This window comes from Solanum pennellii, chromosome 10, assembly GCF_001406875.1.
Source record: "Solanum pennellii chromosome 10, SPENNV200".
NCBI classification, from domain to species: domain Eukaryota; kingdom Viridiplantae; phylum Streptophyta; class Magnoliopsida; order Solanales; family Solanaceae; genus Solanum; species Solanum pennellii.
This window is the reverse complement of record NC_028646.1, coordinates 1,359,101-1,376,906: the sequence shown is the minus strand read 5'-3', so window position 1 is coordinate 1,376,906 and position 17,806 is coordinate 1,359,101. Positions and strand designations below refer to the sequence as shown.

General features: G+C 34.8%; 2 protein-coding genes across 7 annotated transcripts; one reads left to right on the top strand and one right to left on the bottom strand.

Moving 5' to 3' along the window:
• Window positions 1-743: 743 nt before the first annotated feature.
• Window positions 744-7,183, top strand: LOC107001713 (ADP-ribosylation factor GTPase-activating protein AGD5-like). Its single transcript, XM_015199684.2, has 11 exons — window positions 744-933; window positions 2,594-2,652; window positions 2,808-2,898; window positions 4,106-4,160; window positions 4,286-4,376; window positions 4,465-4,696; window positions 4,805-4,991; window positions 5,589-5,776; window positions 5,969-6,205; window positions 6,290-6,339; window positions 6,753-7,183. Exons 1-11 carry the CDS (start codon window positions 883-885, stop codon window positions 6,904-6,906), a joined length of 1,395 nt encoding a protein of 464 aa, XP_015055170.1. The 5' UTR covers window positions 744-882; the 3' UTR covers window positions 6,907-7,183.
• A 1,426-nt stretch (window positions 7,184-8,609) lies between these two features.
• Window positions 8,610-15,735, bottom strand: LOC107032059 (B3 domain-containing protein Os07g0679700-like). Of its 6 annotated transcripts, none has more exons than XM_015233618.2 (8): window positions 15,522-15,735; window positions 13,912-13,993; window positions 13,679-13,777; window positions 12,665-12,798; window positions 11,560-11,659; window positions 11,052-11,226; window positions 10,665-10,744; window positions 8,610-8,920 (listed from the first exon to the last, which is right to left on the bottom strand). In XM_015233618.2, exons 1-7 carry the CDS (start codon window positions 15,647-15,649, stop codon window positions 10,665-10,667), a joined length of 798 nt encoding a protein of 265 aa, XP_015089104.1. In that variant the 5' UTR covers window positions 15,650-15,735; the 3' UTR covers window positions 8,610-8,920. The 6 variants fall into 6 exon arrangements, with proteins under 6 accessions (XP_015089104.1, XP_015089106.1, XP_027768351.1 ...); XM_015233620.2 differs by having other exon boundaries at window positions 11,056-11,226; XM_027912550.1 differs by having other exon boundaries at window positions 11,061-11,226.
• Between the last annotated feature and the right edge of the window lie 2,071 nt (window positions 15,736-17,806).

Genomic DNA, 17,806 nt, shown 5'->3' with positions numbered 1-17,806 from the left:
CTAAGAGAATAATATTGTTCATTTTTTGGTTAAAGAGTCAACCTGCCCCTACCCGTGGCCCGCTTAGCACTGGATTGGGCTGCTATTTTTATTGGCCCTTTAACTAAAAGGGTCAATCCGCCCCAATCCATTTAACTTTCCAACCCGTTAAGATTGCGTTGGGTCAGCCCATTTTAACAGCTCTACTTGGTATGGAGAAAATTGTTACTGCTAAAAAAGATAGGAAAAATTACATAAACTAATACATTTTAAGAAATAATTACTGATTTTAGCGATATTTTTTGTTTATTACCATTTATAGCAATATTGTGATAAATCTGTAATATGTATTAAAAGTGAATTATGTATGAAATGTATTTGAATTATAATTGTTTTTGAAATATATTATGTTTGTTTGGTAAAAATTGTTACATTGTATTATAAGTGTATTAAAATGTATGATAAATGTATTATCAATCATTAAAACTTGTATTATATGTGAATAATAAATTGTTCTTTCTAATATATATTAAACTTGTATTATAAATAAATTAAAAGTGGTCAAGTGAAATAAAAATATTATTACTATAAATGATAAATATTTTTTTATTATAGTATATTTATGTAAGTTTCCCGAGAGATATTATACGAGAGTTGGTATATTTTCCAAAAAAGAGAAAAAGACAAAAATAAAAATTTACTAGTAATTAAAAATTATTACTAAATTATGCAAACTTAATGAATAATTATAAATACCATTTGTTGAATGCATACATCAATTCGAAAACGCGATTGCGATTTCTCTTCTTCTCATCCAGCTACACTCATCGGCGGTCGAGGAATTAGATCGGCGATAATTTTCCGATATCTTCTCCATTGCTGGTATCTCCGGCGACCGGCACTATGAATGAGAAGGCCAACGTTTCAAAGGAACTCAATGCGAAGCACAGAAAGGTTAAAATCGACTCAATTTTATGTATTGCGTTTGTTCTTATAATCGATTTTGATTGCGTTTGGTGCATGAATATGATTTGTTGTTCTTATATTCCGTTTTATCGATTAATTAACGGTTGCTGTATTGATAATTAATAGCTGAACTTTGTGGTTATGATATTTTGATTATTGAAGGTATGATCTGCTTCAAAACAGGTGGTTAATCTGTTTTCATGATATATTTAAAGGATCATTTGGATATGAGAAAATGCATATATATTTTTCTATCCACGGGATACGTGTCACCTCCCAGCAACAATAGGTACCTCTATACACCAAGTTAGGACAGATGAGAAAGAAATCACCGAGTGTTATTTTGTATTCCTTGGGATTTGAACCTTAGACTTCGTTGAACACTATGTCACATCGTTGGGTGCTAGAAAATGGATAGATTTTCAGGAAAAAGAAGAAATATTATAGGTTTGGAACTGGCAGGGATGAATTTTTACTTCTCTTTAACCTGATTAATGAAATTTCGGATGAAGTTTGAAATGAAGTCGGATTAACGTTGCTCTATTGATGGTTAATAACTGAATCCTTGTGGTTATTATAGCTTGAGAGATGAGTACTGAAGTGATGATCTGCTTCAAAACAGGCAGTCAATCTGTCATCCTAATGGAAACAGAGTGCTATATGTTTAAAGGATCAAATTTTTGATTCGACAAATTGGATAAAGAAGAAATATTAGAGGTTTTGAACAGACGGGTGAAATTGGCTTCTATTTGGCCTGATGAATGAAATTTCTAGTGAAGTTTGTTTTCTAATAATAAGATAGATCAGAAGAACAACCAGCTTGATTTTTTTGAGCTATTAGGGGTCGTTCTACGCAGGATAAGATGGTATATTCCAGGATAAATTTATACTGTCAACCAAACACAGTATTAATCTAATCCCAAATATCTCACCTTATCCCATCAGTCTTGGGATTATTGGATTATTTTATGCCACCTTCCAGGTAGGATAAATTAGTCCAAGGATTATAATTACAGGACTATAATCCCGGGATAATTTAGTCAGCGTACCAAATGGCCACGTAATTGATATGTCTAAATATTAGCTGGTTCTAGCTAATATTGCTGATTATTTTAAATAAGAGATAATGGTCACACATTTGAACTATCAATTTTTTCGCAAGTTTCACACCCAAACAATCAATTGTTCCCTTTTCATACTTGAATTATCACCATCTATGTTAGGTCAGGTAGGAAAAGTAGACAACTACGAGTGGTTAAGCCAAACACTTACTGAAAGTGTACTCTTTCAGTGTTCTTAAATTTTAAATTGCCAAAGTTATACTAGGATCCTTAGTTTGAGGCGTGAAATTATAAGTACTACCATGGAAGTATTCTGCAAGAAAACACATGTTGTAATATTTCTTGTTGGTGTACTTTCACTTGCCTCGGACAGGAAAAATGGAATTCTTTTCACAAATCTAAGCAAATAGCATGGCTTAACAAATAGGATACGGAAGGATAGGGAAGATTAACACCGATTCAGTGGTTTGATTTATATTTTTCTCAGTAGTGCTTTTTGCGTACGCAATTTGTTTCCTGGTTTATTTCATTTTCCCTTTTTACATGCATTTTTTTTCTAATGTAATGCGGACTGTGTTTGTTGGCAGATTCTCGAAGGACTCCTTAAGTTGCCAGAGAACAAGGAGTGTGCAGATTGCAAAGCCAAGTATGTACATATATTTAAATTTGATAGTGTGGCATTCAGAACTTATGCTGCTGAGAGGATTATTGACATTAAATGGAAACTGTCTTTAATATATGGATTTATTTGATAATCTTGCAATGATTGTGTTCTTTTCTTTTCTTTTTAATTCAATCCAGAGGTCCTCGATGGGCTAGCGTGAATCTGGGGATCTTTATATGCATGCAATGCTCCGGGATCCACAGAAGTCTAGGAGTGCACATATCAAAGGTAACTTACTGACTATTCTACCCTCATCATGGCTGAGATTTTCTAGATATATCTGAACTATGAAATGGTGCAACAATGAAAATGATCATGGTCTACTATCCTGCACTTTATACTTTAATAGTCCTTTTTTGTATACTTATTAAGGCTAATATTCTTAATTGACATAAGAACCATTTGAACTACTAAATATAAGTGCTTGTAGATACTAGTACAACGTCTTTCTATTTAAGATATGTGCCGCCTTTATACAGTTTGATACAACATTATCTATTTTAGAAACAGGAATTAAAGTAGTAGATCTTTTAGCCTGTCATAGCCGTGGAGGAAAAATCGGACTATTCAAGGGAGCTGAAGTGGGTAAAACAATACTGCTTGTTTAGTACAGTGGGTGAGAATATATATATAAATATATATATATATATATATTATTTTTTCTGATAATTGTAATGTCCGATCCAACTTGCATGCACTTCGACCAATGTTACGGCCCCCCCCACCAACACAGGTACCAATTGACTTTGTCCTCCAAGATTTGGACAGATGCCAAGAAATCACCTATTATCTTTTGCCTCCTCTGGAAATTAACGTGAGACCTCTTGGCTCTCAACCCACTCTATTGACGACCAGACTACACCCTTGGGAGTGCTTTGAACTACTAAATATTATGTGGAAAGTACACTTATCCTTTTTTCAGCCGACAGCCCCCTACTGAAATACATTTATCCTTAGATCGCCAAGATGGAGATGGCTATACATCTACCTTAGTTATGACTTTACGGTGGGCATCGAGAATGCCTTTACCAGTTACCATACATACATTAATGTACTTTATCTTCCCACCTGAATTTTATCTCAAGTGGAGGAATTGAAAGTTATTAATGTACTGAGGTTGAGCAGCACTCTACTTTTACTTGCCTCTATGGCTGAAGTAGTGGATCGGGTGGGACAACTTGTGTATTATGCTGTTTGTTCAAGTTGCCTCATAATTTTAAGGGTCTTGAGTAGAGAAGCAAGCCAGGATTGGTTTCTCTGTTTCTAGGGCCCTCAATATTGTTTTTTATAAATTTATTTCTGGTTATTAACCTTAGCCATAAACAACACGCGATACATGCCTAGCATCATTTTTATTTATGACTCTGTTTGATATGTGAACAACTTACTAATTAAAAAAATTGTTCTGTTTTCTATTGTTTGTGTATTTTTGCAGGTTCGATCAGCGACACTAGATACATGGCTTCCTGAACAAGTTGCCTTTATTCAATGTAAGGTTTTCCCCCCCAAACTTTTTACAGTTTTGATGTTGATGTGATACAGAAGTAGCCCAAAACTGTTGATCCGATACATTAATGGTCTAATTGTATGAATCCTTTTACTGATGCTGGTATAGCAATGGGAAACGAGAAGGCAAATAGTTATTGGGAAGCACAGGTTCCTACAAATTATGATAGAGTTGCTATTGAGAATTTCATCCGTGCAAAGTATGTCCTAACTTATTCCTGGCTTAAGCAGTCCTTCAATCTATTATTTTGCAACTTCATCCAAGGAACTATACTGTGTTTTGTCTAGGTATGAAGATAAGAGGTGGATCCCTAAGGAGACAGAAAAATCAGCTTCCAGGATTCAAGAAAGGAGGGCCACAGAGAAACAACAAAAACATTCTGACAGAAGTGGGTTTGATCATGCTAGTAATTCCGGTGGGTCATCTGTCGAGAGGGTAAGCCTACAACGCCCTAGCACAAAGCAAGACTTACCTGCGGCTAGATTCAGTATACCTCTGCCTCCAAGAGGGCCAGAGCAAGTACGTCAAACTTATATTCACCAAGCTGATTCTTTTAGATCTGTTCAAAACTTTGAATCTTACAGTTCAACTCATGAAATGGTATCTTTGGGTGTGCTTCCTCACCAGACAAGTCAGATGACACAACCAATTGCAGTCACTGAATCTGCAAAGCAGGTCACAGAAATTGCTGATCCTCCTAAAGTTGAGACTGCTACTGATCTTTTCGACATGCTTTCTATGGATTCTCCAAGTGACAATTGTGCAAGTGCTGCTCCTGTAGAGGATAACACATGGACAGCTTTTCAATGTATTCGTAAGTCACAGTTTTGTTAGAATTGTCTTTTCTGTATCTTTACTAGGAGAGGATGGTCAATCCCAGCAGAGGCAAAATATTTAGTTCATCTCCTCCCATCTACTTAAGTCTTGATGGACAAGTTACGCAAACCTAGACAAAATATTTAGTTGATCTCTTCCCGTCTACCTAAGTCTTAGTGGACAAGTTACGCAAACCTAACTTTATTGATACCTTCCTCTTTATCTTGAGGTCTACATGGGTTCAAATTCCAATAGGGATAAAAAAAAAGTTGGATAATCTCCTCTTATTCGCCTAAGTATTTGTAGGCAGAGTTGCCAATAATAATTGTAACGGTGGAAGAGTTCTTGTTGCAGTTGGATTAGAGGTGCATGCAGGTTTGCTAAGCCACCAGCATTATACCAAAAGAAATCATTTCTTTCTCTTTTTAGTATGATCCATAATTTTCAGTTCCTTCTGTTTCTACTTCTGGAAAGAGGGAAGAGAGTGATAGTTTGAGAAGAGCAACAGCTTGAAAACACTCAGGAACCTGTATTACAGTTGCAATCTCGTTTCTTTAGCTCATTTTATTCTAATCAAACCTTGTAAACTTCTCAGCTTCTCAAGAAGAAGTAGAAGCAAAAAGCGGTGTTGCAAAATCTGATCATCGGAAATGCCAATCCGCTTCTGCAATTGATGATTTATTCAAGGATTCATCAACACTGTCATCATCAGTTTCAACTTCTTCCTTGTCAGAGAAGCTTCCGAAAGATGTCAAAAATGATATCATGAACCTTTTCGACAAGGTACTATATGCTATTTAACAATAGAGCTTTAGGGTGGTTGTTATTATTATTATTATTATTGTCATTGTTGAACTTGATTGGGGCAACATGGTCAGTGAGGATTCATATAGCTATTCTCAACTAGCATAGGATTGAGGCGTAGTTCTATATAGTCAAAAAATCATTTTATCTAAAATGATGTACTTTCTTCAGTCCAATATGGTGTCACCATTTGCTATGCATCAGCAACAACTTGCCCAGCTAGCTCAACAACAGTCTCTTCTTATGGCTGCTGCCGCTGCTAGTGGCAATTTGAAAATCCCTGGGGATGTTCAACAAAGCCCAAATGGCTCCAACATAGTAAACCAAAGTTGGCCACATGTAGGCTACCAGTTTCCTGGAATGATGATGCCAGCCAGTGGAAAGACTGAACTGGAGAAATATTTTCAGGTAAAATGCCTGAATTTTTAAAGTTCTATTGAAATGAGCCCTATAGACTCTGCTAAAAACTGTTTTTCTTTGCTTGTAAACTAGGCGGGAGCAGCACATTCAGCTGGAAACTTTGTGCCAGTATCGACATCCAGGTACGGACTTCTTATATGTCATTTGAGGACTGCTATAAATTGGTCTCGTAGCTGCTAGATTTAGATGCAACAATATTTTTGGAAGGCATTATCTGAGGTGAAATACCTGAATATAGGCTCTGTCTATGCAAAAAAAAAAAAAACGTTAATTAGACACAGTCTATCCTCAAGTTTTCACTTCAGATTGCGCCTTCTATCCCATGCCTAGTAAGCAGAAGCGTAAAATAGAGAAAACTGTAGCACAATAAACAAGTAAAATGAATAAAATCAATCATCAACTAAAATTATGTGCAAATATTTACGGAAAATGCAATATAAAGCTTAAATCATGGATCCGCCTCTGCAGAATGCAATATACTGGAGAGTATCTGCTATAAACCTCTCCCTTTTAATTTTCCTCTTGTATATTGCAGTGTTTATCAAATGGGACAGAATCATTCCGGCAATGGTACAGTTCCTTCTATGCCGAGTGGAGATGCTGCTACCACACTTTCATCAAGTTCTACACAATCGACAAAAGAAGACGACTTTTCATCTCTGACTCAAGGCATGTTCTCGAAACGCTGAAACTTTTTAAGTATACTAGTTTTCGGATCATAGTATACATATAGAGTTTTAATAGAAAAATAGCTACACACTGAGGGATATGCGTTGCTTAGGAGATTTTAAATTAATTGTAAAAAACGCAACACTCAGTTTACTTGATATCTGTTGATTAATATTTGTAGGTAGAATAATAAAGATATTGAACAGTTCATCTAAGAACAGAAACAGCTAAAATTAGATTTATTGCTCAACTCATTAGCAATTTTATTTATACATTTGGGGTCAATTGGTTTTGTAATTCTTATCTTGTTTTTAGTTATATATATTTTTACAATAGATTTTTATTTTTGTGCAAGACTTATTTGCTGTGTCGTAAAAATTGTACCAAGCTATCGTGTGAAATGCTTGAATTGTGAGTTGGATTTTCACTAAAGAAATTCAAAATATAGAGAAGCAAACACAAACTCAAAGGGAATTCATTATCTACTGGATATACGCACGGAAAAAAAATTGACGTGCTTCCATCCAATGTATTACTGCGGCTATTAGCACAGAGTTAGTTTGATGCTTATTCCCCATATACTTCTTCATTGTGCCATTTAGGATTTCATTTCCTAGCATCTTGATCAAAATGAACTTCTCCCTCCATTATTTGTTTCAAATTTATGTTCCTAGAAGGAAGATAATTATATCGACGAAAATGAACTTCTCCCTCCATCATTTCTTCCAAATTTATATTCCTAGAAGGGAGATAATCAAATTATGTGATTAGGTGTTCCAATAGCAAAGGAATGGAGGGAGATCGTAGTGTTTTTTCTTTATGTGAGAGTTGAAACCCTAAAAGAAGAATTGAGAATTTTTCTAGGAGATCGTAGCGTTTTTTCTTGGAGATGGAAAATCACGCACGATTTATTTGGTATCTAAATATATGGTTCGTTTCTATGAATTTTAACCGGCTTTTGTAACAAATTTTATTTGGATATTGTTATACGCAAGAATAGAATTCCCTTGTTAGCCGGCTTTTGTAATAAATTTTTATTTGTTCTTCGCCGCTTTGGGTAGGGCTTACTTCCTAGACCCCGTGGAAGTAGTAACTGTCGTTATAGGTCGTTGGGCAGCTGAAAAGTTGTCACAAGTAAATTTGGGGGGGCTAACGCAATTCTTTGTGCACCAACCGTGTAGTCTACTGAATCAATGCTACGAAAGATAGGATCGATTTTGATACAACCAAATCTACTCAATATCTTCCTCATACAAAACACTAAATATTTATAGCTAACTTGGTTGTTTAAATCGAGATAGTAACAAATTCATATGGCTTGAGCATATTTCTTCCTAAAAAATCTCTCATTGCACATCCTTTTCATGGAAAAAACTTTTCTGCACTGGGTGTTTACACCAAAATTCATTACTATGTGATTTAATGAAGTAAAACAAACATTAATTAATTAAGATTGAGTAAAATGAACTGTAAATTCAAACACGTGGCGTGCATGTATTGAATTGATGTAAACACCCGATGCGAATAAGTTTTACCCTTGTTAAAGTTTTAACCTTAATAGTCTCTTGTCCTTTTCCATTAAAAGATAAATTGCATAGATATAATTCATGTGAAACTTATCACACAAATTAGCAAAACTACTTTAGATTTTTGATAGTTCTTAAATGGTGAGCAAGTGTAATAAAATGATCTAAAATTATGACTTCTCATATGCAAAAACTTGTAGAAAGAAAAAGATAAAATTATACATAATAAAAACAAATATAAATTTAGAATGGCAATGGGACCTCAAGTTACAACAACTATGCCTCAATCTCAAAACAAGTTGTGATCAGGCTATATGAATCCTCGCTATTCACCTCAAGTTGATACGATTGGGTTTACAATCAATTATCTATAGAGATTCCATCAATTCCATAATACACGTACACGATCTGAGTATAGTTCCTGTGAACCTCATAAGTTACATATAGATCCGCCTCCGGTAAGAGTGTTGACTGTAGAGTGTCATGTTTCGGGACATCAAGCTGAGATCTGCAGAACATCATAATCTTCAGCTTAGTAGATCATCAAACTAGATCATTAGGATATATGAGCTTCGTATTCATATCATATATAGAATTCAAATAGAAATATTATATACAACTTCAACCATGATATATAAGTGCAAACTTTTTATGATGACTAATGAAAACTTAATAATGAAGGGCGGAAACATTTTGCATTCACGCAATGTTTGAGAAAGAGTTGCACTCCAAGGGGGTGTGGTGCAGGCAATCTACCCCTGACACAAGCATCAGCTCAAACCTGTGAATTATGGATCACAACGAGAGAATTTTACCGTTGCTCCAAGATTGCCTTCAAAGTAACTTGTAGTTTTCATACACAAAAAAGTATTTTGGTCAGTGAATTTTACTCTTTGTACGACGAGTAAAGTTAAGTAACCGGCATCAGATTCCAAACCAAACTCAGGATGTTGTTTCAGAGACCAAAAGGGAATAAAATGCATGCAAATCAAATCAAATTTAAGGACTAGCATAGGCACTTGCAATGGCGTCTTCCATACCATTTCAGCACATTGTCAGCATTTAATCTAGGATATAATGGTCAAAAACACATCGGAAACATCACTCTTTTGCGAGTTTCCACCTGGTGTTTACGTTTCTTATCTGAACTATCACCAACTAAGACACATCGATTAGTATATGATGGTGTGGTGTACACTCTTTTTTGTTTAAAACTGGTGTCGAATGGCACTCCATACGAATGATTAGAGGAATTAATTAGAAAATCTAAAATAAATGATGAAAAGCACACTTAAATGACATTTTTTACGAGTTTATAATCTGAACTATCTGGTGTTTGTCTCCTACCTGAATTATTTATCAAAACATCTCTCGAAATTAATAAGTCAACTGTCATGCGAAAAATTTTTGATTGGCAAATTAACTTGTCACCAACCTTTCGGTGATTGTACTCTAACACTTGGTCTAGTTAGCTTCGACGTGTGTTTTGATAAATAATTGGTGTAGTTCAGGTAGAAAACGCAAAACACCTGATAGTTCGGGTATGAAACTCGCAAAATGTGATACTTCAAGCAGTGGCGGACCCAGAATTTTCGTTCAGGGGGTTCGAAAAATAAAAATATAACCGTGTAAATAAGTCTTTAGAAATGGGACCCTTGATTTTTTTTGGGTTTAAAACCATACTTTTAGCACGTTTTAAAATGAAAAATAAGGCTAAAAAAAGCTTGAAAAACATAACTAATCTTTTCCTTAAAAAAAATGAACTAAAAAAGGAAAATAAATAAATGTTGTCGTAGGGATTCGAACTGGAGGAGTGCAGTTTAATATTCAAGGACTTGCCACTGAACCATCTAATTCTATTTATTATTGAGGGGGTCCGCCCCTTGACTTCAGGTGTGTTTTTGACCACCTATCTCTTAAATCTAATTAAATTCAAATCTCGTCTGGGGAAAAGTACAAGGTAAGGTACGAGTTCAGCTAAACAAGCTGAACCTGTACCTTTGGCCCACACCCTATATATATGTCGAGAAATCTACTACATATGTACAAGTATTCAATTTCGAACCAAGTAACTCAAATGGTCAGTGAATTCAGTAGTATACTAAATCTATAAAGTTCAAATCTTGGATCGCCTCTAAGCTCACCGTCAAACAATGCATATGATTCCATCATAATGGAACTTAAACTTCTCTTAACCCTTGCAAAGCTTTAGTTGGGTAATAAAACAAATCAAAAGAGTATGTCTTGCATACCTATGAGGTGGAAGAACCAGCCGAAGTATTCCTTAATCCCATGACCAGTTTCTGTCCTGGTTCAATTCGATAAAAAGTAACTGCAAACCAAAAAACTGCAACTCATGGTCCAATAAACGATGTTCCATACATGAGTAGAAGGAGCATTACACTACACTGATGCATCTGAACATGTCACTACTTATAGTGCTATAATCAACTAATTCACTAATGGTCGTCATAGATCAACAGGACATTCTATCAATTTTCTCAGTTAGAATTGCACTCTGCCTTCGAGAGGCATGTTGGTTTTATCTGAACCACTGTGAAGTCTTTTCTCGACATTGCAGATCCATTGACCACAAAGAAAGTACTCAAAAATTTAAATGGATAGATTACTTCAATTACCTACATCACCTGCTTGCCACTTCTTTGAGACCATGTAATCTCTAAGTCCTTCCAGCACATACATTTTACTCCTTGAATTAGGCCAAAACCGGAAGTGAAAATTCCATTCCTTGCCGTCGGTATCCAGTATACTAATGGGGATCTTGTGTGGCCCAGAAAGTGGAGGAAAGTAAGCCTACAAACAGGAAAGCTTAGAACAAAAACAACAACAACAACAACATACTCAATGAAACCCCACAAGTAAGGTCTGAGAAGGGTAGTGTACACCGAACTTACCCTACCTCATGGAGGTAGAGAGGTTTTGTTTCCTAAGGAGCCTCAACGCAAGTGCAGAAAATAAAAGTAGTTATGAAAAGGGAATGTGAAAGTGAAAAATTGGCAAGAGAAACTTGCTGAAATAAAAGATGTCGCAGGAATCAAAAATATAAAAAACAGTGGATATTAACATTTACCCCATAACACATCTTGCTAAAGAAGGCATGAAATTCCAGGAAAAATAGAAACTCACCTCAGCACACTTTTTGGGAATCACAAGACGTGATAATGTGAGATCAGCATCAGTGGCAGTCAACGATTTTTGAAACAAAGGGGTGACACCATGCCCACAGCTAAGGTATGTCAAGGAGCACAAGAATATCAATCGTTAAATTCAAAGTGCAACCATGAAGAGAGATCTTGTTGTCAACCACGTCGCATCTTAATGATTCAAATCTCAGTCATCAAGTGCAGTTAATTTTTTTAAAACAATTACAACCACTGAATGAATTAGAATAACAAAGTCTCAATACGATTAAGATGTTATATATTCACCAATTTCTGCAAAAATGACATTTCACCGCTAGTCCATCCACTTTCACGTCTAACCACCACCATCATCAACTACCAACACCACCGGCAATCACCACAGTCAGTCGTCACCACCACTAGTCACCATTTACAATCGTTACCACCAATCACCATTACAACAACAGTCATCAAACACTTTTAACAAGCATCACCATTATATATTGTTAATCTCACTATTAGTACTGCCACAATTAGTTGTCGTTATCATCCACCATGATTATAAGCCTCCACCACCATCAACCACCACTATTAAACAGCATTGTTAGCCACCACCCACAACCATCACCATTAGCGAACACCACCCCCTGTCGACACACACAACCACCACCATTAGCCATAACACCACCACCCACCATATAATTTTTTTGAAAAATATTTTGTTGATATAGTATCTTATTTGAGTTTCATATTTATTAATTTATAAATAAAGATAGGTTTTATACATTAAGATGTTGAGGAAACAAATAACCGTAATTATATGGTATTCAAATCCTAATACAACATTTTAATATTCAGATATGTATTCAAATTAACATGTTATAATCTAAATACACGTTTTAATATTCAAATATTCAATAAAATTCAAACGTTTTACTCTAAATAAAACAATATTAGGTTCTTATTCATCTCCATCTCCAAGAACTAAAAACGAGACCAAACTTTATTTGTGTACATACCACTTATTTTATTTGCTTAAAAAATGGCTTCAGTGCTCTCCCTTTGTAGTTTTCGGAGGCCAAGATGACTGAGTATACAACAAAGGATATTTTATGGAGATCTTCTGCAATTTTGACTCTGTGACACGAGGCCTGTACTGAGGTTCTATCATGGTTTGTGTGGCATCCAGCTGAGATTCTTCAGTTGGTACTGGAGTTTCATGGGACAAGCAGCGATTCCGTGCCTGCATTAAATAAAACTAGAACTTCATAGCATTGATCTCCTTGACCTCAATAGGAATGGCAATAGGATGAAGAACATTTTGAAGCATACCCTGATAGTTCTAACCTAAAAGAGTTGACTTTGCAAAGTTGAAAGTTTGGAAAGTAGGGAGAAGAGTTGCGACAAACATAGAAGTAGACCAGAAGTTACTATATGTCTAGAAGACAATATTTGAAAGATCCAAGAGCAAACTGGAAATAGTGTAAGAGCAGCTCTGTTTAGCTAGATTTCTTCCATACTAGTTTTCAATGGATCTTACCAATTGCAACAGGCCAAAAGTCAGTTATGACTGATAACCCCAGAGCTTCCATTGCTCTGGGAACTTCAACAAGATTCAGCAAAGAAATAATGAAACATCTTCTACATATCAGCCATAAACTAAACTCGTGTAGCATATAGTACAAATAGGATGGAGGAATATGAAGCTGAATTCTCAAGAATCATTTTAAGAAAGGTGTTAATGACCAACACAAGAGATGGGCAAAAATGTGCTGTGAATTGTGATCACAAATTTCAGATTAGAAAGGAGGGAACATATCTATGAAGCAGCTATCATGGTTAATGATCTTAGACTCAGTTGGAAATACTACGTCATAAGTGGATTTTGGTGGGAGCAGGCATTCAATGTTGCATTTTCTATTATAGATGGTGGATTGTGAAAATGATGGATTTTGCTATGCAGGTCAATTGGTTATCAGATGAAGGCATACTAAGCTGTGCTAGTTGGCATTGTAAGTTGGAACGAAAGTGAGAGAGAGAGATGGTCGACAAATATTGACAAATGATCTGGAGGGAGTAATAACGAGTTAACTACAAATTAAAAATGCCTAAAATATTCTTACAAGAATGAAGTTCTTCTTTGAGCACTCCATGCACATAATTCCACCAAAATCCAACAGCAGATATGAGTTGAAAGACACAATACATCCACAATGGATCAACTGCAATGAAAAAATATCACTGCTAAGAAATGCTTCTCACAGAGCATACAATATACAAATGAACAGAACCCTTCATTCATAGACATATCTATCTTTGTATCTACACAACTATGACTGATACCTTTTCCACTAACCTTCCCACAAGATTCACAATCTCTCCAGCCATCGTCACTTGGATGGAAAATCTCACAGAACCTCCCGTACTCATATACAGAACTAAACGAAAATAAGAAGTAATCAGGCCAATGAAAGTCTCATGTATCAGAAGAAAGATTGCATTTATTAATAGCCTTGCAAGCCTCAACATGTTACAGCACATTAAGCCAAGTAACGGAGAGAACTGGAATCTCTTCATCGCACTCAGCACAATTATGACACACACAATTTTCCTGACACAAATTATCATCACAAAGAAAGCATTTTTTCACATCTCCATTTACTATGTGAGGAAAGGGTTCTGCACCATAAACTTTTTTTGATTTACTGGATATTGGCTTTGCCCCAGCAAATACACGATATGAACTAAAGCTGTTGGATTAGGCCAAACCCATAGCTCCGAATAAGGGGGGCAATTTACTTTAAATACTAGGATAGTATTTTAAATTCAACTTTTCCACATTTTTGGTGAATTTCTTACTACAAATTCATATAGTTCTGCAGCATAATCTTTTATTTTTGTTTAATGCATTTTAAATATATTATTAATACATATCAAGCAAATTTTTAAGAGTTTAATGATAAAAAAACATATCTAAACTATCACTTGCGAGTTTCATACCTCAACTTTCCATTATTCACATTTACCTACCTAACTATCACCTTTTCACGAGTTCATACGACAACTATGACTCCATTTGTATTAAAATTCAAAACACACCTCGACTCCAACATGTGTAGGCCAACTCACCATCGACATGTGTTTTGATACAAATGTATTGATAGTTTAGGCAGGTAAAGAGAACAATGAATAGTTTAGATATGAAACTCGCACTCCATTTTTATTAAAACACATCTCGATGCTAAGTTGGCCTACACACCTTATAATCAAGGTGTGTTTAAAATTTTAATACAAATGGAGTGATAACTGACGTATGAACCCGTGAAAAGGTGATAGTTTGGGCCGGGAACAATGGATAGTTGAGATATGAAACTCGCACTCCATTTCTATTAAAACACATCTCGATGCTGAGTTGGCCTACACCTTAGAATCAAGGTGTGTTTAAAATTTCAATACAAATGGAGTGATAACTAACATATGAACTCGTGAAAAGGTGATAGTTTGGGCCGGTAAAGAGAACAATGGATAATTGAGATATGAAACTCGCAATCCATTACTATTAAAACACATCTCGATGCTAAGTTGGCCTACACACCTTAGAATCAAGGTGCGTTCCAAATTTTAATACAAATGGAGCGATAATTGACGTATGAACTCGTCAAAAGGTGATAGTTTAGAAAAATGGATAGTTGAGATATGAAAGTCGCACTCCATTTCTATTAAAACACATCAGTTGGCCCCCACACCTTAGAATCAAGGTGAGTTTCAAATTTTTTTAAATACAAATGGAGTGATAATTAACGTATGAACTCGTGAAAAAGGTGATAGTTTAGACAGGTAAAAGAAAACAACGGATAGTTGAGATATGAAACTCGCTAAAAGTGATCGTGTGGGTATGTTTTCTACCACTTTTAAACTATTTGGGGGCATTTGTAAAAGTAAAAACAAAAAAACAAAAAAACTTACGCGCAACGATGACAAAGCTGTGCGAATTTGCCACTACGAAGGCGCCAGCCATTTCTGAAGGTAACTGAGTTTGATGAATCTTCACATTGAAAGCAGAAACTTGTTATTGAAGAAGAAGGAGAAGCCATTGATAGAGAAGAAGAAGAAGAAAAAAAACGAAACCCTAAAAACAGAGCAAAGACAAAATTTTCAGAATGGAAACTGATTAGTATTCAAAAAATAAGTGTGTGATTAACATTTATAACAGAAACAGAGAGATAATTATGTAATTACTTTGATTAATTTGTTCTCTCAAATAATGAAATTAGCAGTTAAACAAGATTAAATTTTATTTTTTTTTTAACCATAAATACAAAATTGGAAATGAAGAATTTAGTCTAATTTGGTAGGTTGATGAAAGGGCATACATTGGATTTTGGGAACATTTAAGACATATTAGACCAATATGGCTTCTTTCACAACCAGAAAGTCTCAAGTTCGAGTCTTTCGAGAATAATAATTTTTATGTTAGGGATATTTTGATAAGTATTATTTCATCTTTATCCAAAAGATTTAAGTCGAGTCTTTTTGGGTACGGAATTACTTCTATTAGAGAGCGACAAGTCGGCAATATGAGACTTTTCGTGCAATTTTGAATTTGATCGGATTTCAATGTGAAAACCGGTGAAGTGAGAAACCAAAAGATAAAAACTTAAAAATGAACCTTGCAATGTCTAAATCTTAATATAATTGAACTTTAATATAGATATTAAATATCCAGATGGAAAATAAAAAAAAATTATATTAGAAATGTATACAAATTCGTAATTTACCTATTTCAAAACAACTTCAAACATGCGTTGTTTGAAGTTTTTTTATGGTTGAAATTCAAACAAAAGTAATCAAATTCCATGCATACATATATATTTGGAATTCATTTATTTTTATTCAATTTTATCTAGATGTGGCTCAATTAGTGAATATTGCTCACACTTCAGTTATTTTTGTCTAAACTTTGACTAGTTTTTTGAAATTTTTGTGCATGTATAATTGACATTGAGTATTTTTATATGAACTTAAATCATAATAAAGCAACATATTATGTAGTATTGTCTATAATTAAGTATCGGCAAAATGGTCTGGTAGATCCTTATACTTCTATCAGTTTGTATTTTGCACCATTCTATTTATTCCTTTGTCATCTAGACCCTTAAACTCAATTAAAATGAGACTTTTCAGCCCTTCCAACAATGTGTATAGCCCACTCTCCTTTATATAATTGACATGTCATATCCACGTCAGATATATTAATGTCACGTCATAATTATTTAATAACTATTTTAAAAATTATTAACCAAAATTATTTTAGAAAATGTAAAATAATAACATTTTAATTTATTATTGGCATTTCTATTTCTCCTAATTTTCACTATTTTACAATCAAAAGAAAGTCGACGCCGGGTCATCGGTCATCGTCATTTTTGCCGGCGAAATCACATATACTTTCTCCCTCACCTGTCGTCATCTCAGATGCACACCATCACTATTTTTCTTTCCTCCTCCAACCTCCACAATAACAACAACATGCAAAGGGATATTGGTATCATTACTTCGATGATCTCCACTACGATCATTTCTACAATGTTGCCGCCATTCATTTTTTGGTCGCAGGCTGTTGGTGGGGTTTGGGAGTGTTGAAGTTTTTCAAGTTTTGTTTTGGAAAATGTTTGGAAAATCTCAACAGAAACAGAAATTTGGCGTAACTAGCCACCACACATTAGATCTGGCCACGCACGACCAGATCTGGCCAAAAACATTTCTGTAATCCAACGCCGACTACTAGTTTACACTCTAAATTGCCTATAAATACAATTTCACAAAAATATATGTCATGAAACTCGTCGAAATTTACTCATTTGCGTGAAATTTTTTTGAGTTATCAAAATAGATTGAAAAGAAATGTTTAAGGGATTAAAAGGAGACTTGGAGGAGATTTCTTGAGTTATCGAAGAAGATATTCAAAAATTGCAAGCGAAAGAAATTAGAAGAAAACAAGTTAAAGGGATTAGAAGAAGTATTTCTTGAGTTAAAAAATTCATCCAGAATTTCTGTGAAAAATTGAAAATATGGAAGAAAAGAAAGTTAAAGTTGCCCGGAAAGCAATTAGCTTTGAGAAGAAAAAATATCTTTTTAATTAATTGTTTTTTTTTAAAAAAAAAAATTCTTTTATAATTTTATTTTTTTAACCTAAGAAAGTTGTTCACTCGCTTTAAAATGTGTTATGTCACGCATTTTTGTCAACTCAG